At 54.2% G+C, this 22,253-nt stretch overlaps 1 protein-coding gene across 1 annotated transcript in view; it reads left to right on the forward strand.

Annotated features, from left to right (window-relative positions):
• Positions 1–22,253, forward strand: part of ITPK1 (inositol-tetrakisphosphate 1-kinase) — a 169,031-nt gene that overhangs the window by 131,275 nt on the left and 15,503 nt on the right. Inside the window, exons 5-7 of the mRNA XM_044917902.1 lie at positions 17,495–17,593; positions 17,995–18,035; positions 20,784–20,949. Of these exons, the coding sequence (XP_044773837.1) occupies positions 17,495–17,593; positions 17,995–18,035; positions 20,784–20,949 (306 nt within the window). The remainder of the gene's footprint in view (positions 1–17,494; positions 17,594–17,994; positions 18,036–20,783; positions 20,950–22,253) is intronic.

Consider the following 22,253-nt stretch of genomic DNA (forward strand, 5'->3'; position numbering starts at 1 on the left):
CCCACATTTGTAAATGCATCGTCTGGGTTTATTTCCCCAAATGAGAATCTTCAGGGTGACCCCTCATGTAGCACATGCAGGGCTTTTGTCCTATCCTTAGTGGCTTTTTCATCTCAATTATAGTTTAATAGTAAAGTTCCTGTTCTACAGTTTTTAGTGTACTTATTTTTGCGTAATTTTAGATTGACCAAAAAAGTTGGAAAAATTCGTCCACAGAGTTCCCTTATACCCTTCCCATGGCTGCATCTTGAGGTAATGTTTCCCGTGACCATGATACAGTTCTCCGAACCAGAGAATTCACATCAGCAGCGGTACTATCATTAACAATGTCCCCAGCTTCCCCATTGTGACCCTTCTTCTGGTTGTCCTCCTCTGTGGCCTCCTCGCATCCAAGACAGGGCTTCAGGCTGTTTCTCTCTCATGACCATGACACTTTGGAAGGGCCCTGCCTCAGTTTGGGCTTCTGGGATGTTCCCCAGTGTTCCTGGATTAGTTTGGCATTACGCATTTTGGGCAGGAACGCCACACCGGCAATGCTTTTCCCTCCTTTGCACGTCCTGTGCCTCAGGAGGGCATGACCTGGATATGGGTTCTATCTGGTTAACCAGTCATTTGGTTGGAAGGCTGTCCCGTTTCTCCATTGTTCATTTCTATTTTTCTCTTTGTAATTGGCAGTTATCTTTTAAGGCGATCCTTTGCAGGTACGCTGTTTCTCATCATACTTTTGCCTGGTGTTTTAGCATCCATTGATGGTTCTTGATAACAAGAGTTGCTACGGTGGTATTTGCCAAATGGTCATTGTATTGAATTTTTAAAAAGTAAGCGTGCCCCTCTTCAAACCTGGACTTTTGCAGACGTCCTTAGGAGGGCACTTCGCTGTGCCCTACCATCATCTCATTTGTAAGTAAAGGGAAAGGCAAAGATGAGAGTTAAGGAAGAAGAAAGGGGGATTGTGTTGGAGAATGTTCTCTGCTGCAGAACTTCTCAGAGCCTTTAGCATGCTAATGTGAATCTTGAGTCTTCTAGAGGGTACTGAATTTTATCCCTAATGGGAAGACACACTGGTAGTTTATATCCCACTAATAAGGGGAAAAGTGCTAATTAAATTGTGATACACCATCAATGATGAGACACATCTCAACCTCAGAGATGGAAAATGAAAAATCACATGTCTTAGAATCAATGGAATATGGCAGTATTTGACTTTTTCCACCTTATCGGTCATAGGTCCTTTGCTTCCTCTTTGTAGAGCTTCTGGTGAGAGGCTTGCTCCACCCAACACACTTTAGGAATTCCCAGACTGGGTGCTGCTCACCTCCTACTGTGCACAGATCTGACCTTGTCCCAGAGGCAGCTGCTTTTAGCAGTGTGGAATCCATCTTTCTAGATGTACATGTACGTGTACATATACATACATGTATAAATATGTATTTATGTACTTAAAAAAAATAGAAACAGGATCATATTACATGTGTTCTCATAAAACTTGTCTTTTCCCTAACTTAGTATCTGTCTTGCCTTTTTTCCATGGCCCATAAAAGAAGCGGGAGAGAGGTATGCTTGGCTCTTTTTGGTGGCAACAAAATATTTCAGCACGTGATTGAAAGAGTCATAGTTCACTCGATTATACTGAGCTCATAAGGTCATTCCGGTTTAATTGTTTTTGTAAGCTGGGTTGTAGTAAGCATAGATCTTTGCATATTTCTGTAAAATTAATCCCTAGAAGTGGAATTTCTCAGAGATTTTTATAAACATTTCTCACATGGGCAGGTACTGCTGGCTTGTTCTTTAGAAAGTTTGAGCAAATTTCACTCCTCTGTGCCCATCTGCCAGGGAAATGACACCTATCTTAATTTGCATGTCTTCCGTCCTTGGCCAGATGGAGTATCTCTTCATGCGCTTATTGGCCCTTTGCATTTCTTCTGTGTATCAATCTCTTCCTGTCATTTGCCCCTTTTTCTATTGGATTGTTGGTCTTTTTCTTGTTGATTGGTTAGAGCCCCTTTTGGATTAAGGAAGTTGTCTCCTTGTTTAAAATACGGGCCGTTTCATCGATGGAAGGCTCCATCTTTGCATTAGGGCCAAGCTGATGTTTTCTGTTCTGCTTTTAGAATATGTCCTGACAGAGAGAGCACTTTAAATGTTACTTTTGAACCCTCTTGAAAACAAAAGAGGCTTTGGCTGCATTTTGGGAGTTGGAGCTGAGCGGGGTCAGTGAGGGCCTGCCTTGGTCCGGCAGGGGCCGCACATCACTGGACACAGCTACCCTGGAGTTAATCCCCGTCGCCAGCAGCCGTTTTCATCAGCTGGAACCGGGCTCAGGAATGCCCGTGTTGCTGCCCGGGCCCGTGTCTGGCTCCTCTGTTCCTGGCCTTTTGGAGCGACCCGAGAGCAAACGGTGCTCTGGGCCCTGGAGAGGAGACAGGTCATTAGCTAAGTCCGATGCGAGGAAACGGTCATCCAGCCAACCGGGGCAGCGTCAGACCAGGAAATGTCTGAATTGTGGCCTTTCTTTCCCTCTGTCCCTGCCCACAAGCAACCCCCTGCCTCAAATTCGGGCTGATTCCACATCTTCCAGTGTTGTGTCCCCCCACTTCCACCCCAACAGCTCACCTGTAGCCAGAGAGCATGAGGGTCAAGGTCCTGGCAGGGCGGTGGCAGCTGCAGCAAGGCCGTCGGGCCCCTCGGAGCCTCCAGGAGGCAGGGTAGGGGCTGCAGCCACTGGTGAAATGTGCCCTCCACCCTCTGTCTCTGAGAACAAGCTGAAGTCAGGGACCCCTGTCAGAGCTGCGGCACCCCGCCCCCCGCCTTTGGAGAAGAGCGTTTTCACTGTGTGGCCTCAGAGGGCTCTGACCATGGCCGGGAACACCGTCAGGCCTGCGAACATTTCGTCTCTGTCATGTTTTCTCGGCCCGTTGCTGATGTCGCTGTTTCTCCGGCCCTGCTGGGGACCGGCAGCTCAGATCTGACCTTGTGTTCTGAGCCCGAGAATGCTGCCTTGGGGCCATGCATGCTGCCGAGAGTAGAGTGGTGGCCCTCTGGGGGATGGCCTGGATGGTGGCTGCTGATCTGCTTTAAGAGTCCCAGTTCTGTCCCGGTGGACAGATGGACAAGAAGGCTCCATGTCCTTTAGTGCTTGGTGTCAAGAGCACTATCTCTGGGCAGGAAAATGCAAGCTTGTCACTCTTCCACGTCCACTCTCTTTTCTTCCTGTGCCCCCGGGGGCCTTGTTGGGCCACGCAGAGCAGTGCTGGACTCACTAAGGTGACCGACTTTTTAACATGGTAGACCTTCAAATAACGATGCCGGTCATGGTGGTCGAGGGCATGGTGGAGTCTGCCGCGTAGCACCTACCATGTACCAGTTTCTGTTGTGTTTTGTATCTTAACTCATTTGATGCTGGCAGCAGCTCCATGGACAGGACTGAGGACTGTTCTCATCCCCATTTTAGAGACCAGGAAACTAAGGCACAGAGAAGTGAAGGAACTTTCTCAAGGTCACACGTACCCAGGCAGCCTGGAGTGTCTAGCCACACCGTGTTGGGGAAGCACAGGCAGCTTGATGCCTCTTGTCTCCTGGTGTCTGCGATGGGAGTGAGAACCTTCTCCAGCTCCCTCTGGGCCCAGAGTCCTTCAGTGGGAGTGAGGTTTCACCTCACAGGCTGTCGTGAGGCAGTTCAGCCTCGTGGTGAAGGCATGGCTGTGGAACCAGGTGGCCTGTGTGGAAGCCCGCTCTCCCACCCACAGGCTTTTGGCCTGGAGGACAGAGCTTAACCTCCCAGGGCCTCGGTGTCCTTCCATGCACAGTGGAGGGGACGGTAGTAATCCACCCATTCTAGAAGATTCTAGCAATGAGTTGAGACCGGCAGGTGTTGGCGGTGCTCCTGGCATAGGGCTGTGTGTGCGTGCCCGGGTCCACCTCTTCGTAGAAGGAGCCGTGTTGTCAGCCTGCACGGCTTTCCACAGAGCGTAGCCCGTGCAGGCCTGCTGTGTTCTCAGCTCTAGGACGGGCCCCGTGTGTACCGAGGTGAGCAAGGCGGTCCCCCAGTCCCGTCAGGGGCGATTGGGTGCCAGTGGGGCATGAGCCCAGAGTTGGGAGCTTGTTTGAGAGACTGAGTGAAGCCTGTTTTGTCCAGAGTTTGGGAGTGGGGTGTGGTGGGATGTATCGGCAGGGCCTCCACCTGCCAAGCTTTCCCTCACCCCTGCCTCACCCTCTGCTCTGTGTGAGCAGTCTGGAGACAGCGTGAGGCCCATCCACTCTTAGGAAGTACCACTTCTCCTCTCACTTCCCCTCCCTCCCTCCCATCCCCTCCCGTCCCCTCCCCTGCCCTCCTCTCCCCTCCCCTCCTCTCCCCTCCTCTCCCCTCAGGGGCATTCTGGGGAGGAATACCATCCAGGCCTGGCCCTGTGCCCATTGGCCTCCCGGTCCCTGCCTGGTTTGTGTGGTCAGGAACCTGGGTAGAAGGAGCCCTGGCTGGCCTTCCCTCACACCCACTGGCTCTTTGAGGTGTCAGGCCCTTCTTTCCCTCAGCTGCTCTGGGTGAACTGCACAGATGAGTGGCACCCAGTCCTACCTGGGGAGGGCTTGCCCCGGGCTGCCTTTCAGGAACCTGGTTTCCTGTGAGCCGCTCCCTGTCAGCCTTGATTGCCCCCTGGCTCCACTTGAGCTCCTCAGTGCCTGAGCCGTATGAGTGGGGCCCTCCTTCCTCTCTCATCCCAGAGGGGGTGCCTGAAAAGGGCACCTGTGTCCTATGCTTAGGAGTCATGAGACAGTCCTAGCTCCTGAGGAGCCCCTAGCCCCATCGTAGGTTCAAAATGGGCCCCCAGGCTGTTGGCTGGACCTCACTGAGTAAGGGGAGCAGACCCCACTTTGACCAGTGATCGCAGCGAAGCCATATCTCATGCTTCTCATTGCATACCGCACACGGTCCCAGCATGGTGACTCACAGTGGCTTATTCAGTCCTCACAGTGGTCCTGTGTGTGGTCACTGCTGGTGTTATCCCCATCTTGCAGATGTGGAAACTGAGTCATGGAGAAGTGGCCCAGGATGAGACCGTGGACTTGGGATTGGAACCCAGGCACTTGGTCCACGACTGCCTATACCCGTAGCCTCCAGGGAGTCGTGAGGGTGAGGAGCTGCTTCTCCTGGGGCCTACCTGAAGCCCTGGCAGATTCCCAGGTGGTTTCCATGAGTCAGGCTCCCTGGTCCCCACATCCCCAGGGCACGCTGGCTTTGAGCACTGTGAGGGTCTTAAACAAAACAAAACATACTATTTTAGTTTAATCTCATCTGAGGCTGTGAATGGGTCTGAAGATAATGATGATGTCACTGCTGTCTAATTGTTTCCACCCCTTTGAAGCCCAACACAAATCCCCCCAACAAATCCAAGGGGCCCTTGGGCTGCAGGGAGAAGTGAGTCACCTGCCATAAATGGAATGCAGAATGAACTATGGAAGTAGGTGTTCAGGGACAGAGGGGACAGAGCAAGGGACGGTTCATAGGTACAACTGGAGGGAGTCGGCAACAAGGAAGAATAGATTCTGACTCACTGGCGGAGGGGTGGCGGGGTGGTTGGAGACCTGGGCAGTGAGGCTGTCCTGTGAGAGGACTCGCCCAGGAGAGCAAGGAGGTGAGGACCGAGCACTGCTGTGGGGAGGGCACGCGCAGGTTGCTAAGACAGTGCTGGAGCCCTTCCTGGCCGGGCCAGGTGGACGGGACATTATGCTCTGGACAGCGGGAGCAGGGTGTCAGGCCGAGGATGGGGAATGCCCTCCGCAGGCACAGGCCCAGGCCCGGCTCCAGATCAGAAACCAGTTTCCACTTCCATTTCCTCTCATCCGCGGGCCTGTCTTCTGGGCCCTTCCAGGTGTCCTGGCCCGGGCCTGAGGCGGCTTTCCCACCCCCACATGCCCATGACTGGACGGTTCCACATTACAGGGTGGCTGCCATCATCATGAGCCAAAGAGCCATTTGGGTTCCCTTCACAGCTGCTGTCAGGCTGAAACTTGATTTACCCAGAACGCTCGGAACATCTTTCCCTGTCTGGGACTCAGGAGCACGTGGCCCCTGGCCCCTAACAGCTTAATGGCAGAGGGAAGGTGACTTTGGACAGTCTGACGCTACATGAGTCATGAACACTGGCTCTGCAGGCTGGCAGGCCAGGCTCTCAGGGCTTTACCCGTTCCAGTGCGACGCCGGTCATCAGGGCCGTGCCAGACCAGCGCCACGTGGCGGCTGGTCGGGGCGTTGCGGGCCACCCCCTTTCCCTGTGTTGGCCTGAGCTCCCCCTTCTCTGTTGTTTCCAGTGCTCACAGCTCACTTGTATTCTGTCTCCCAGCTCATCCCACACGCATGCGCTTGCCAGAGAGGCGTTTCTTACTGCCGCCTGCCGCCTCTGGGCAGTGCCGGACTGGGGGGTCCGGATCCCGACCCCAAGGAACATACTGCCTGCTGGCTGAGTCAGAACCCAAACATGTGGAAGTTTAACAGGGTGTGAGAGAGGAGCGGTCAGACAAGGTAGCAGGGCAGGAGAGAGAGGGTGCTGCAACAAGCATGACTGCCGGTGGAAGGTTCTGGGTGGGGTGCTGCTAGGAGGCGGCGGCGGCACAAGACCCCTTGTTCTGGAGAGCTTAGAGGTTGTTGCCGAGTGGTAGGAGGAGGGGCGTTCCCAGATTTGTGGCGGGGGGGCGGAGGGGGATGGTGAGACCTCTGTGTGGAGCCAGGGTTTGGCTGGGAAGGATCTTGGGTTCTGTATTCCGGGAGGAGTTGGGAGGCGCATAGTTTGCTGGAGCTGCAGCAAAGCACCACAGACCTGGCTTAACAACAGACATTTACTGCTGGTAAGTGTTCATGGTTCTGGAGGCTGGAAGTCCAGGATCGAGGTGTCCGCAGGGCTGGTTTCTTCGGAGGCCTGTCTCCTCGGCTTGCAGATGGCTGCCGTGTCCCTGGGTCCTTGCGTGCTCTTCCCTCTGTGCGTGTCTGGGTCCTAATCTCTTCTCAGAAGGACACTGGTCAGATTGTATCAGGGCCTGACCCTCGGACCTCATTTTAACCTAATCACCTATTTAAAGGCCCTGTCTCCAGATACAGTCACATCCTAAGGAATTGGGGGTTGGGGCTTCAGCATGTGAATTTGGGGGGAACACAGTCCAGCCCGGAACAGGAAGTTAAGCAGGGTCAGGTTGCAGAAGCCTGGAAGGGCTTTGGACTTTGACTTGAGTCAGCCACGGACAATTCTTGAGCTGAGAGCGGCCTCACTATGTAGGTGGGTGCTTTAGAAAGGTGACCCAGGATCTAATACCGGTGTGTGGTTTGGATTAATTGGTGAATAAGGTGGGCAAGGCACCAGAAATCCGTGGTTTGTGGGTAGAGCGGATGTGGTGGGAAGAAGATGGTTATGGGGTGAGGCTACCAAGAAGGAGGTTCCTGGATTCCCAGACTCCAGCAGCATGTAGTCAGGCAGCTGGGAGAAGCCCCAGTGCTGGGCCACAGCATTTGTTCGGTCGGTGTCCCAGGAGGACTGGCTGAGGCCGCTGCAGCTGCCCAAATCCTGGGGCGGAGCTCCTGGTGGGCAGGTGGGTATTGGAGCCTCCCCTCCCAGAGGGATGGGGCTTGCAGAGGTGCCTTGAGGAGGCAGGAGGGTAGTATGTCCGCAGAAACAGGGCTAACTCTGGTTCTCAAGTGTTTCCAAATGCCTTTCATGCATATGGCCTCACCAAGTCTCCTTAATAGCTATGGGAGGTGGGCAGCATTGCTGTCCCGTTTTACAGGTGAGAGAAAGGATCAGAGAGAATCAGTGGCCTGGCATGGTTGCAGGGACTGGGCTGGCTCTCGGCTGCAGAGTTGATGCTCATTATCGCTACCGCGTTTTGCTTTCTGGGCTGCCATTTGTGGTGGCTGCCACCTCCAGGCAGTCTTCCATGACTCCCCTGGCCCTGGGTGTCATGGTGGACATGTTTGGGGTATGTATTTGGCAGTTGACCAGCCTCTCCTTCCCCAACACACCCCACTACACTTGGTGATCTGGGATTTAGCTGTATCAGCCAGTTTATTTCTTGTTAAATAAAAAAGGTCTGATGCAACTGTTAAAAAGTATGAATGTATATTCTGTATTTAAGGGCCATTTCGTGACTTAAAATATGTTTTCTGAATGTGCAGGCAGGGGGACAGCCCTGTGAGGTAGATAGTGTTGTCCTCATTTTCCAGTGAGGACACTGAGGCAGAGAGGTGAGGTTACTCGGCCAGAGCCACACAGCTCGCATGAGGTGGGGCTGGGATTCAAACCCAGGTAGCCTGTGTCCCCTGCAGACCCTCCAGGGGCACCCAGTCGAGGCAGAGGCTGCCACATCCTCAGCCACCAAGACGCGGTGAGCCAGCAGAAGGGACCTTTTCCTGGATGCACAGGAAGGGGTGTTCAGGGGAGCCTCCCAGTGCAGGAAGGTGGCCTGACAAGGCTTGGAGGATAGGCGGGAGTTCATCAGGCCAAGAAGGGGCTAGAAGGAAGGGCTCGGCGGGCCGAGGGACCAGCACGTGCGAGGCTCCTGGCCGGAGATCTCCGGGCATTGGTGTTCCCCCAGCTCTCGGAAGACTGAGTGGGAACCTGACCTGCTGCCTCTGAGTCTTGTCCCGTGCCTGCTCTGTCATTCACACTCCTGTGTCACACCGTTTCCTGCTTGGGACAGCCCCTGGGAGTGGCGAATGGCCCAGGCAGGCAGGACAGAGCCCAGCTCCGGATGGCCGCAGCTGGGGCTGGCGTGCGGGGCCCCTGGCCGAGATGCTGCAGGCTCCGTGGGAACTGCGATTTGACAGAGGCCGCTTCTCTCGGGCAGGAGCAGTGGGAGCCCAGGCCAGGGTCTGCTTCGTTCCCTCATCTGCTCATTTGTTGGGGGCTAGGCCCTGAACGCGATGGAGAAGGTCCCTGCCCTCATGGAGCTTGCATCCTGCCGGAAAGGCAGACCCGCGTCCGCGCAGCTGCTCTGGCTAAGGCGAGAGGGTGTGTGCAGGTGGCGGCTTCCTGCCTCACCAGCGTCCAGCGGCATGGCCTCCTCCCGTGGACCCTCTGGTCTTCCCAGGATGCAGAGCCACATGCTGGGGCGCCCCGGTCCGCTGGCTGGTACTCTGAGTCATACGCTCTCTCCCGGCCTTGCCTCCAGCATGCACGGGGTTGGGGTGCTCCTGTGGTCTCTGCTTCTGTCCCCATCTGGAGCGGGGCGCAGCCAAGGGCCCTGTGCCACTGCCTGGCTCATGGTGACACCTGGGCCCGGAGCCTCCCTTGCTGAGTGAGGAGGGTGTGAATGGATGGCAGTGGTCGTGACAGGGCCTTGCTGCCCCGAGGGCCTGGCTTCTTTATCTGGCCTTGTGCAGGCCCCATGGCACTTTTTGCTTGTCCTAGGTTCTCCCTGCAATGCCAGCTTGTAGACAGGGCTGGCTCAGTAGGACTCCCCATTCTGCCGGTCAGGAGCCCAGGGCCCAGTGGAGCTGTCGGAATCCCACACTGGTCTCCAGGCCCCGGTCCAGAGCTTTTGCTGGTAGTGACTCCCCACGCCAGCCTCCCTGTCTTCATGCCTCCCTCACTGTTGCAGGTGGCCCGCTGGCCCCAGAGGGACCGTATGTGCAGTGATGGGGTTGTTCCCCGTGGCACCCATTGTCTTCCTTCCTGAGAGGACTGCCCAGGTTTCTGAACGTGCGACTACCCAGGGCTGAGAAGGCACGGTCAAGACCGTCCGGTGCAGGTGCCTCAGCGACATCCTGCTGTCCTTTTGGGAAACAGCGTGGCACCGGCAAGAACCCTAGAAACGTCGATTCCCGCGGACCCAGAAGTCACTTCTGGGAATTTGACGTGGACATGATTTGCCACACGTACAAAGCCTTACACACGAGGGGCGGTCATCGAAGCCCAGTCTGACGGAGAAGAATTGGCACGAATGTAAATGCCTGACTCCAGGGAAATGTCACCGGGCGGGTAACCGGGATACGCAGAATCTTGGGAAGATGCTGCCGGCGGGTGTTCAGTAAGGCTGGGATTCCAGTGGCGAGTCCAGTCACCATCGTACCAAAGTAGGCGAAGAGGATGCCTGTGCTGGCGAAGTCCTTCAGAGAGAAAGGCCAGGCTGAGCAGGGTCGTATGTGACTGCTTTCTTGTTTTTGAGTGGAACAAGTCCGGGGCGGAGGGGTGTGACCACGTGGTGGTGCGAGGCCTGCGTGGCAGGCGAGGCCTGGAACGGGGTCCTTCGCGCCCAGACACGCTGACCACATGCCCTGCATCTGTTCAGATGGGGCCCAGATGCCCCAGGAGCCAGCCTTCTGTGTTAGGCACTGTGGACCCCTTCACTCAACGGGTCAGATCATGCACTCAGCAGGTGTTTGTTGGGGACCTACTGTGTGCCAGGCAGTGTTCTAGGCACTGGCCTACAGCTGTGAACAAAACCCAGAATCTCCTGCCCTCATGGAACTGACGTTCTAGGGAGGGAGACGAACCGGCAGATGTAATACGTGCTTCTCCTGCACGTTCCCATGATGTCGTCTAGCTGCACAGCCTCCTGGCCGCCTGGATCCCCTCCCTGGTCTGTCTTCTGCCTCTTCTGGCCTCTGCCCAGCCCTGACTCCTGGGTGTTGTTCGCTCCTGGGGCCCTGCCCATCACAGAGGCTTCAGAGCATTCCAGCCCTGTGTGTCCCCGGGGACTGCCCCTGCCCATGGGTCATCTTTTCATCAGATACTGTCTGGGTGAAGAAATTAAACCTGTTCAAGAGAGGGGAACTGAGGCAGGGTCCTGGTACAGCTGCTCCCACGCCCTCCCCCCACCAGTGCCCTGCCCGGGCATCTCTCAGAGCCACGAGGACGGCCTGCTCTGCCGGCGCCATGGATGGGGCCTGGCCCCCGACACACCCCTGTTATGTACCAGGCCTCCTGACTACCCTTCAGGGAGACATCGCTCCCATTTTACAGACGGGGAAAGTAAGGCCCAGCAGAGTTTGGTCACTTGCCAAAGGATACAGCTGATAAGTAATTTATCACAGGTTCAAAGTCAGGCTTCAGAGTGCCATCTCTCTTTGTACCCCACTCCTAGCTGTACCTTTTCTTTTACCCACCTGTTCGTCGTTGGTCTTTTATCTTCTGGGGAGCTCTCCAGCAGCTGCCTCTAGTCAGATAAGGGCATGACCACTCGGCAGAGTGGGGGCAGTGTGACTCGAGACTCCTGGGTTCTCCCCCTTCGCCTGCCAGTAACTTGCCTGTGGCCGTGAACTCTTCCACTTCCCTCTCTGGACATGTGGACATATGGTCGGGACTTGCTCATCTCCGAGGGCCCCCAGCTTCCCATTCTGTGATGAGAGCGGCCCAGAGGGAAGACGGGGCCGGGGTTTCAGTTTCCCAGGGGCTAAGGTTTCAGCTCTTCACAGAACACAACCCACCATCCGACTAAAAAAAGCCTCTTTCCAACTCCCATCCAGAAATAAAGACGATAGATAAATAAGCAACAGTAGGCTTTTTCTGGGAACCATAAATAGCTCCCCGGGCTCCCAGTGCTGACTTAGAGAAAGAGTCTTCACTCTGTCTCTCTTCGGGGGGAAAGCTGCTGGCGATGTTGAGAGCTTCCCACGGGCGTGCCTGCGCTGCCGCCATCCCTCGTGTGGTGGGGCTGGCACGTCTGCTGCCACCAGGGCGCTGGCTCTTGTCACGGGGACCAGGTTCCTTCCCCGGCCCTCCCACCAGCCAGGAGGCCTCAGTGTCTGAGAGCTAGATGGATGTCCACGTCCTCCTCCCAGAGGCTGGGGCTGGGTTGTGCAGAGGCCGCAGCACGTCCCTATGCAGAGCCTTTGCATGGTCTGTTCTCTCTGCTGGGAGCGCGCTGACCCCACATGCATCGCCTTGGCCGCCCGCTCGCTTTCCCTTGTCTTTGTCCCTCGAGCCGCTCCCTGACCTCACTCCCTTCTAGCTCTACGTTCTACTTGTCAGTCTGGTTTCTTGTTTGGGAACGTAAGCTCCGTGAGGGCAGGCTCTGTCTCTAGCTCCTAGCATTTAGCAGAGCCTCAACACTTTTTTTTTTTTGCCATTGGTGGTGAATGGTTGTTGAAACCAAAATAGGAACAGGAGTCGTTTCTAATTTATTGTGATTTCACAGACCGGCAGGATGGTTTTGGCTCCAAGTAGCCAGAAAGTGGGTCAAGAAGTTAAGACATCATGGTCCAGAGTGGGGCAGGCCTGGGGCACGGAGCAGCCGTGGCCTGGTGAGGGACAGGGGTCCCTTCCTGCCTCTGCCGTGCAGGCCCGGGACCACCTTCACCCAGTGCTGGCCTCTTGGGGGTGACTGAGCTTCAACTGTGGGCCCTTCCTGGGTGCGACGGGGCCAGTCTCCGTCCCGGCCCCTCCTCCGGAGTAAGAGTGGGGGTAGGCATCCAGTGGGGCCTTCTTCTCAGGGTGTGGTCAGCAGGCTCCAGGTTAGGAGGAAGGAGCAAGACGGTGACAGTGTGCATGTGCCCCTCTTCCTTGGTGCACTTGGTTCTTCGCCACCTTAGTTCCGTGTTGGGCCCTGCTTCTTAACCAAAGCCTGGGATTTCAGAAAGGTGGGGTTGTCTGGCCTAATGCCAGATGTGGCCCATTCACTGGAAATGTCTCATCTCTGCTTCTTACCTGGACCCCAAGCATCTCTGGGGGGAGCACTCACCTTGTCCTTGTCCGAGTCCACCCTGGACGGGCGTGGGGACAAGCAACAGGACTCTGCAGGCTTGAAAGAGACACCGTACATGAAGCATTTGTTCAACCCAGTGTCCGCAGAGAGCCAGCACTTGAGGGATGACAGCTGTTGGTACTGCTGGGGGATTTTTCTTTCTTTCTTTCTTTTTTTTTAAAGTTGATAAAATTCACATGCCATAAAATCCACCTTTTTCAAGTACACATACAGTTCAGTAGCTTTGAATGTATTCCCCAGATTGCTCAACCAACACCACTGTCTAAGTCCAGAACATTTTCATCACTCCAGAAAGAAATAAACTCGTCTGTAGTCTGTCCCCGTCCCCCTGTCCCCTCGCCCCTGGCAACCAGTCTCCTTTCTGTTTCTCTGGCTTTTGCCTATTCTGGGCATTTCATATAAATGAAGTCATACTATGTGGCTTTTGTGACTGGCTTCTTAGCTTCGCTAAGCGTTCTGTTGTCAAGGTCATGTTATAGCGTGTCTCATTCCTATTTCTGGCTGAAGAAGACTCTGTTGAATGGGCATATCACACTTTGTTTATCCACTCATCAGGAGATGGACATTTGGGTTGTTGCCACTTTTGGGCTCTTACAAATAATGCTGCCATGGACATTGCTGGGCAGGTTTTTGTGTGGGCATGTGTTTGCATCCCTTTGGTTTTATATCTAGGAGTGGAATTACTAGGTTGTATTGTAACTCTATATTTAACTGTTTGAGGAACTGCCAGATTCTTTCCCAAAGCAGCGGCACCATTTTACTTCCCCACCAGCAATGACAGCACTTTTGTCTTTTTGATCATAGCCATCTCAGTAGGTATGAAATAATACCTCGTTGCATTTCCCCGATGGCTAATGTGCATTTCCCCGATGGCTAATGATGTTGAGCATCTTTTCACACGCACTTGGGCCATTTGTAGGTCTTATTTGGAGAACTGTCTATTCAAATCCTTTGCCCAGGGATGCCTGGGTGGCTCAGTCAGTTAAGCGTCTGCCTTCGGCTCAGGTCATGATTCCGGGTCCTGGGATCGAGTCCCTCATCAGACTCCTTGCTCAGCAGGGAGCCTGCCTCTCCCCCTGCTTGTGCTCGCTTGCTCTCTCTCGCTCTCTCTGCCTCTGACAAATAAATAAATAATATCTTAAAAAAAAACCCAAATCCTTTGCCCATTTTAAATTTGGGTTGTCTTTTTATTGCTTGTTAATAGTTCTTTATATGGTTTGGATACTAGACTCTTATCAGATGTATGATTTGCAAATATTTTTCCCCATTCTGTGGGTTGTCTTTTCACTTTCTTGATAATGTCCTCTGAAGCACAAAAGTTTTTAATTTTGATGGTATCAGATTTACCTATTTTTACTTTGGTTTCTTGTACTTTTAGTATCTAAGAAACCATTACGTGACTCAAGGTCATGAAGATTTACACCCATGTTGTCCTCTAAGAGTTTCACTGTTATAGATCTTATATTTAGATCATGATCCATTTTGAATCAATTCTTGTGTATGGTGTGAGGTAGGATTCCAGCTTCATTATTTCACACATGGATATCTAGTTTTCCTACCACCATTTGTTGAAAAGACTGTCGTTTCCCCACTCCACTTGAATTATATTGGCACCGTGGTGGACAGTCCGTTGACTCCAGATGGATGGGTCTATTTCTGGTCTCTCAGTTGTATTCCATTGATCTGTAGGTCTGTTTTTGTACCACTACCATACTGCATGATTACTGTAGCTTTGTAGTAAGTTCTTAAATTGGGAAGTGTGAGTCTTCCAACTTTGTGCTTTTTCAAGATTTCAAGATTGGCTCTCCTGGGTCCCTTGCATTTTTACATGAATTTAAGGATTAGCTTGTCAGTTCCCACTAAAAGAAAGCCGGGATTTTGATGGGGATTGCGCTGAATCCGTAGATCACTGTGGGAGTGTTGCCAGCCTCATATATTAAATGTCTTATTCATGAGCATGGGATGTCTTTCTATTTATTGAGATCTTCTTGAATGTTTTTCAGCCACATTTTATAGTTTTCAGCATTTAAGTCTTTGGTTAAATTTATTTCTTAAGTGTTTTTATTTTTTAATGCTACTGTAAGTAAAATTATTTTCTTAATTTCATATTCAGATTATTCTTTGCTAACATATAGAAATATAATTGTTTTTTTGTGTGTGTGTATTGATCTTTTCTTTTGCAGTCTTACTGAACTTATTTATCTTAATAGGTTTTGGGTTTTTGTGTGTGTGGATTCCTTGGGATTTTCTGTAAACAGGATCACATCACCCGCATAGAGAAGCAGTTTTACATCCTCTTTCCTGTCTGGAGGCTTTTTATTTCATTCTCTCTCCTAATTACCCTGGCTAGAACCTCCACTACGGTGTTGAATAGAAGTGGCAAGAACAGACATCCTTGTCTTGTTCCTAGTCTTAAGGGGAAAGCGTCCAGTCTTTCACCCCAACGTAGAATGTTTCTGTGGTTTTTGTAGATGCTCTTTAATCAGATTGAAGAAGTTCCCTTCTGGTTTGTTGTGTGTCTTTATCCTGAAGGACATTGGATTTTGCCCATTGCTTTTTCTGAGTCTTCTGGAGATGATCATCTCAGTAAAAGCTTTGTCCTTTATCCTGCTAATATGAAGTGAGCACTTTATCTGCTAGGGAGCTAGCTTCCCAGGTCTGAGCTTCCCCAGCTACACCACATACTCACTGTGTAACTCTGGGCAGGGGACGTCGCCTGTAAACTGGGAGTGACTACTTTCTCATGGGGCTCTTGTGAGGGGGCTTGAATTGCTTTGTAGACGGTGTTGTCTGGCACATATCAAGTGCAGTTTACGGAGCACTTGGCTATGATTGGTGACATGTGAAAGCGTGGGTGGGCTAGGGTGGGAGGGGTCACTGATGGGGGCATTGCAAGGCTAATGTAGGGCCAGGCTGATGCACCTGTTCTGAAACGTCTGCTCATGGAGAGTCCGGAAGCTGTCACGGGAAGTGGCCTGTTGGGCTCCAGTTGTCTCTGAACCTTCCTTTGGGAAGGGATGGGCCACGCCTGAGGCACAGGTGAGCACCTGTCTGCTGCAGGACCCTCCAGTTTGTTCAGGCCTTGCGTGTCACATTCGGTCAGGTCTGGGCTGCAGGGGCTGTGTGTTCGCAGCAACAAGCTTCCCCGCCTGGGCTCTGAGTCCAGGCTTGGAGGCGGGGCAGGAATGGGGCCTTGTCTAGATAGTGACTTACGGCTGAGAGCCAACACGTAGCCCCAGCTCCCCACCCCGACTTTCCTGACTTCTCTTTTCCTGGCCTCCCCTTTAACCTGGCTCCTCGTCCTGCCTCTGTCATTGACCGTCATGTGACTTTCGGCAGACTGCTTGTTGGGGCCTGTTTTGGCCTCTGTCCACAGAGACACTGTCATAGCAGTTTGAGGATTAAATGAATGCTCTGTTTGGAGGGCCTGTAGCACCGTTTGCCAGGGCTCAGCAAACACTGTCCCCAGACCACCCTCCTGTGGTCCCCAAGAAGCCCTGCAACCCCTGAAATCTGCCAACACTTCTGCGCCTATATGGAGTTTGGATTTTACAGGTGGGTGGGGAGAGAGATAAAAACACTTTTAATATGCCCTGTGTAATTCTTGGCATTCCTTTTTATGAGCTGTATGAGGCTGGATCTTACCTTGGTTTAATGTACTGACCTTCTAGCCAGCCAAGTAGCTCAAAGTTCCTGGAGACAGGCCACTTTGCTTCTTTACTTTTTGGTTTGTTTTCCAAGGTTTGGGGGAGGAGGGCACCTTACCAACACTGACCTTTCCCTGTCCCTATGCTCAGAAGTACAGGGTGGTCCCACCTCCTGAGGAGCTGCTGGTCTGATCTGAGAAGGGGCCTAGACAAGAAGCAGTAATAACAAGCCAGGGATGTAATTTAGCAAACGGTGGGGAGCATCAGAATACATTTGGTTATCCCACAGATCATCTGTTTTGCCCTAACTCGGTGCCTGGCACCAGGAGCATTCCGACAACCAGAGCAGACTCAGCTCCCAGAGCTTTTCAGAAAAACCAGATGTACCGAGAACCCACTGGATGGGCGCCCCTCTGAAACCGGGGACTCAGGCAAGCCAGGGTGTGAGAAGGTGTTGGCAGCGGGGCAGGGCCAGGGTCAGAGTGTGTCTGCAGGAGGCTGGAGAAGGGCCGTGAGCGTGCTTGAGAGAGGGAGCGAGGGAGGGAGGGAAGGAGTCAGGAGGCCACACCAGCAGGCAGTGGCTGATGAGATGTGTCCCCCCAGCCTCGGCTTCCTTCTCATAGGATTGTTCTGCAGACTTCAGAGGTGCACGCAAAGCCCATAGCACAGTGCTAGACGCATGGCCGGAGCTAACCCCGCAGCGTCACTCCTGCAGTTACTGTGAAGCCAGTAAGGCGTGTGGTAGGAGAAGGCTTTATTGAACCAGATAATGTTCATAGTTCACTGAGTGAGCATTTGGGTTCCCAGACAGTATCCGGTTGTAGAGTTCTGTGTGCGTACATGTGCCCGTGCCTCTAGGCTTGGTTGCAGTAGTAGTCGTATCTGTGAGCGCATGTGGTTCTTTTCTTTGGTCTTCAAGTTTTATGCTTATCATACGTTGGTTCTGTAATTACAGAAATGTTAATACAAAACGTAATTAAAGACCATGCCGCTGTTACTGTAGGTGTCTGTGCGCATGCTCGCGCCCTCGCGGAGTTGGGGTGTCCGCTCAGGAGGGCAGGGGTGCCGAGGGAGGCCCCGGGGAGGTGGGTCTGTCACAGGAAAGTGGGCCTGGGGGCTAGCGGGTGGCCTGCTGATGTGGGCTTCTTCTCTGTCCACAGATGACAGGATCTGCTCACCACCCTTCATGGAGCTCACGAGCCTGAGTGGAGACGACACTATGAGGCTCCTGGAGCAGAACGGCCTGGCGTTCCCCTTCAGTGCGTACCGTCCCGGGCCCCGCTGGGCAGGCTCGGCAGGCCCGGCAGGCCATGGGCCGGATGGTGGTGGGGGGCTGTCTGTGGCTCCCCGGGACACACGAGGGCCTTGGCTGCCAGGGAGGGCTGAGCCCCGCATCCCGCTCCCACCTGCACAGTGGAGACGGGTCCTCAGGTGGTGTGGGCTGGAGGTGCTCTTCTGCTGGCCCCGCAGCGTCTGTCCAGACCACCCTGAGTGCGGATGCTGGCCACCGTTGAGCCAGCCTGTCTCCCTAGCTCCCCACTGCCCCTTATCCCCACGGGCTGCAGGAGTTTCAGGAATTTCTCCCCATGTCTGCCAGGTCAGGCTTTGTGGGGAAGTCACCTCACTGATTTCTCTCTGCTTTTCTCTCCCTGCTCCATAGTTTGCAAAACCAGAGTGGCTCATGGCACCAACTCTCACGAGGTAAGCGGAAACTTTGACTGCCCTCTTCCCCCACTTCCTCCCCCCGTGCCCCTGTCTTTCCAGCTCACAGTGTCCCTCTGGGAGCCCGCAAGAGTCTGTGTGCTAGATCCCACCCCTGCTGCTCCCGCTCCCTGTCTTGCCCGTGCTTGTGGCTCTGCACACTGTCGCCAGCCTCTGCCCATGCCTGGCCTGTCCCCAAGGGTGGGAGGCGTGTGCCAGGGGTCTGCCTGCCCGCTCTGAGCCCTTGCAGATCCTATTGCAGTTTGACCTGTCCGGCTTTACGACCTCTGGCTTGTCAGTGTGGGTCACTCCCTGTGCGCCCGCTCTATGCCGGGCCCTGCACCGGGCCCCTCTGCATGCTGTGAGCTGGAAAGATGCTCTCACTGCCCCCACAGCACCCGCCCGCCAACCTCCCACCTGCCCTGTTCACTAGTACCCGGTCCCTCTGTGGGTCAGTGCCTTGCGCTTCTCTGACTGGCAGGGTGGCTCTAGTCACTGTTAGCGTGGTTAGACCGTCCTGATGCAGAAAAGCTCAGCCTGCAGGAGAGTAACCGCTTCTCTCCGTGAGAGAGTTCTAGACTCATACAGACCTGGGAGCAGGTCTGGCTCTGTGCACTGCCAACTGTGTGACTTTGGGCAGATCCCCCAGCCTCTCTGAGTGTCTGTCCGCACTTGGAAGTGGGGATGTGATGGTGGTTGTGGAGGAGGAGGGGCTTGCTGCCCGTGCTGCTGTGGGGCCTGGCACAGAAAGCGTTGGGTGCGTTGTGAGGGAACCAGGTATGGAGCCTGCCAGGTCACTGCAGAACGGTGGGGGTGTTCCGGATCCAAGTGAGCTCCCTCCTTGGCAGGAGTCTCGACCCTCACGTCTGGGGTCGGTGTGTTCCGGGGAGGCTTTCATCCCTTGGTCTAGCTGTTGGAATCTGGCTCCAAAATGTACACATGTGTGCATCCCTGTCTCTCCCGACCCACAGTGTGCTGTTTCAGGGAGTGGCTCCTCTTCTCCTGAGTGGGGGGGTTGGGAACGGAGCCTCCAGGGTTGGAATCTGGAGGCTCCCAGGGAGTTGGTGTGTGCTGCAGGCCGCCTGCCTCCTGGGAGGCTTTCACGTCAGACGGCTGCCCCCTCGGGTGGGGCACCCCCCACAGCATGAGTCTGGAGGTTGGGGGGCAAGGCTCCTCACCTATTCTAGGGGTGCCTGGGGATGTTGAGTGCAGCGAGGATAGAGGACAGCTCTATGGACATGATTGGTTTTAGACAGGAAAGTGAGGCTTTCTGATTAGGGTCCTCACCTCCACTGAGGTCTCTCTGAGTCCCCCAGCCCCAAGCTCAGTGAAACCCAACTAGTTTGGCCAAACTACTCTCTTTTCATTGTGTGTTCACAGAGCTGCCTGGGTTTTTGTTTGGTTTTTAAACCAGGGCAAGCACCCTGATTTGCTTAGAGTGAAATTACCAACCCCCGCTTCTGAGTTGAACCCCTGAGCCAGAAGCCCAAAGCACCTCTGAAGCTATCCTGTGGTAGTTACTGCTGCTGTTTTATAAGTGGGGAAAATGGAGCAAGTTCCCCCCCCTGCACTCTGGTGGCTGGGCGCTGGAGCTAGGACTTAAACCCGTGTCTGGCTCCAGAGCCCCCTGTGTTCTTTCCCTTCCTCGGCAGAAGGCTAAGGGGACGGTCCCTGTGGCGCGTGCACACACACACGTACATGCAGTGCGTGCACGGTCTGTTTCCCCGCGTGGCCTGCTTCTCTGCTTCTGCCCCGTGCGGCTAAGCACCAGGAACGTTGGGGAGGTGCTCTATGACCGTGGATGCCAGGGGCGGCAGCCGGTGCAGGCAGCCAGCTGTCCAGGCTCCGACATTCCTGCCCCGAGTCCTGGGCATCTGGTGGCTCCTTCCTGGGGCCTGTGGGCTGCAAGGGATTAGCCGTGGCCCCAGACCGGCAGCTGACAGCCCAAGCAGAGATTTTTCTCCAGCTGCCCTTCTGCTCTCCCTGCTTTAGTGGCCTACCAGATCCTTCCAGGGGGGACCTTTGTCCTCAAACAGTCAGGGACTGGGAGCAGCATGTTCCTGTCCCTCAAGCCTCCGTGTAGCTTACTCTGCGTGTCAGAGGCCAAGGCTGCGTGCTGGGCAGACTCAGTCCCATCCTGGGCTCTGTCACTTTCCAACAAGCCACTGAGCTTTTTAGGGCCTCAGTTTCCTTGTCTGTAAAAGGTGCATGAGAATAGTGCCCCCCTCAGAGGTGCATTGTGAGGACAGCACCAGGTGACTCACATAAAGCGGTCGGAACAGGGCTGGGCATGTCGTGAGTGGGCAACCAGAGGCAGCCTTTGTCCACATACGGATTTTGACTCAAGGCCTCCCAACTCCCGATCCGTTGCCTTCCACTTCCTGCCTCACCTGGATCTTTGTGGAGGAACCTCTAAGGAGGTCATAAAGAATGCGTAGTATACAACTGGGGGTCCTATTTCCTGGATCACAGTGTGAATAGAGGAGTTGTGCAGTGCACAGCCAGCTCAACCCTACAGGGAGAGCCTGATGTTGTAGGATTTCTAAGCCCCCAGAGTAGGAGTGAATTGATCCCCAGGTGTTCTTCTCAAGTCTCACTCCACTCACCCTGGCTTGAGATTTTTCATGGAGAGTCCTCGGTTCACAGCGATGGTCCTTGGTAGCAGAGCTCTGGACTGGTGACGTGTCCCTGTGTCTGAGACTGAGTAGGTAGTGGACTCTGACAGCCCTTGGCCCCCTGTCTCCACAGATGGCCATCGTGTTCAACCAGGAGGGCCTGAGTGCCATCCAGCCACCCTGTGTGGTCCAGAACTTCATCAACCACAACGCCGTCCTGTACAAGGTGTTTGTGGTGGGCGAATCCTACACTGTCGTCCAGAGGCCCTCGCTGAAGAACTTCTCTGCGGGCACGTCAGGTAACCAAGCCTTCTGCCATCTCGGGGGCCCAGCTGGGACAGGCATCAGCCGTCGGTCCTACAGCATTTCCACTGCCACCCTGTGTTACTTTGGGGGGGGGGTGGCGGGGATGGGCTGATCTGAAGGTTGAAGGAGTTGCATGCAGTAGGTGAGGAGGTCTCGGAGAACAAGGTGAAACCCCATCCCACCAGGTCACTGTAGGGTCTCCATCCATCTGAACCACCAGGATGCTTCCTGGGGCCCCACACAGAAATGAGACTCGTGAGGAACATGCTAGAATGGATGATGGGCCCTTCAGGGAAGTGAGTTTGGGAAAGGGCCCCTCGTATTTTGAGGGCCAGAGTGCTGACTGCTTTATCAGGTCCCCTTTTTCCAAATGGGGAGACACTGAGTTACTAGCCGCTTCTGCAGCCGCTGAGGTGGCTCTGCGCTCCGTTCGAAGTCCTGCAGGTTCATGGTGCTTCCTAGCTGTGGGACCTCCGCCAGGTACGTGTGGGCAGTCACCCCCACCAGGCCCCCCCTTTGCAGGGGTGAGGACCGAGTCCGAGTGTTTCGGATCCCGGGTATCCCTCAGGTGTCACAGGGTGGCAGTATCTGCAGGATGCTGCTGTCGTTGGAGGCTGAGGGGCTCCACAAACTCAACTTTTTTTTAGCTGCTCTCCGGACACCAGGTGGCCCTTGGCCCTTTCAAAAACAGACACTAAGATAAGGATTTGCTCGTGTTGGGGCTGCTCAAAAGAATGTCTGGGGGTTCTGAAGGCATCTCTAAGGCAAGTTCCAGAAACCTTTGGCACAGAGTAACAGCGTCTGTGAAATAAGCAGAGCTTTCTGAGAGGACCCCTTGGAGGATATTTGATTGTCCTCATGTGGTTTGCTCAAACACGCCGTACATTTATCTCTGCAAGGGAACCCAGCCATCACCAGATGTATTGAAATACCGGGCTGTTCTGTCTCCATCTGAGCAAACAGATGTGTCTTCTTAAAAAGTCTCTCCTGCTGGGATTGCCTGTCACCATCCGCTCCTGGTGGCTTTAAGCCACTTCTCGAATGAAGTTCAGCTGTTCTTGTCTTCCTCTCTCAGCTGTTCTTCCCTGGACGGCTTTTTTCTTCCCATTAACACAACACAGAGAGCAGATACTTTGGAAATGTGCATCGATTTTTCACTTCCTTTCTGGGTGCAGGCAGCCTCCTCGTCGGGTGTGGGGCCCCAGGACTCGAGGCTGCAGTGTCAGGGTTTGGGACATCCCCATTGTCACCCTGGTCCCAGCCCCAGCACACTGGGATGATGGAATGATCTAGGGGT

Source organism: Neomonachus schauinslandi, chromosome 9 (genome assembly GCF_002201575.2).
Source record: "Neomonachus schauinslandi chromosome 9, ASM220157v2, whole genome shotgun sequence".
Lineage (NCBI taxonomy): Eukaryota > Metazoa > Chordata > Mammalia > Carnivora > Phocidae > Neomonachus > Neomonachus schauinslandi.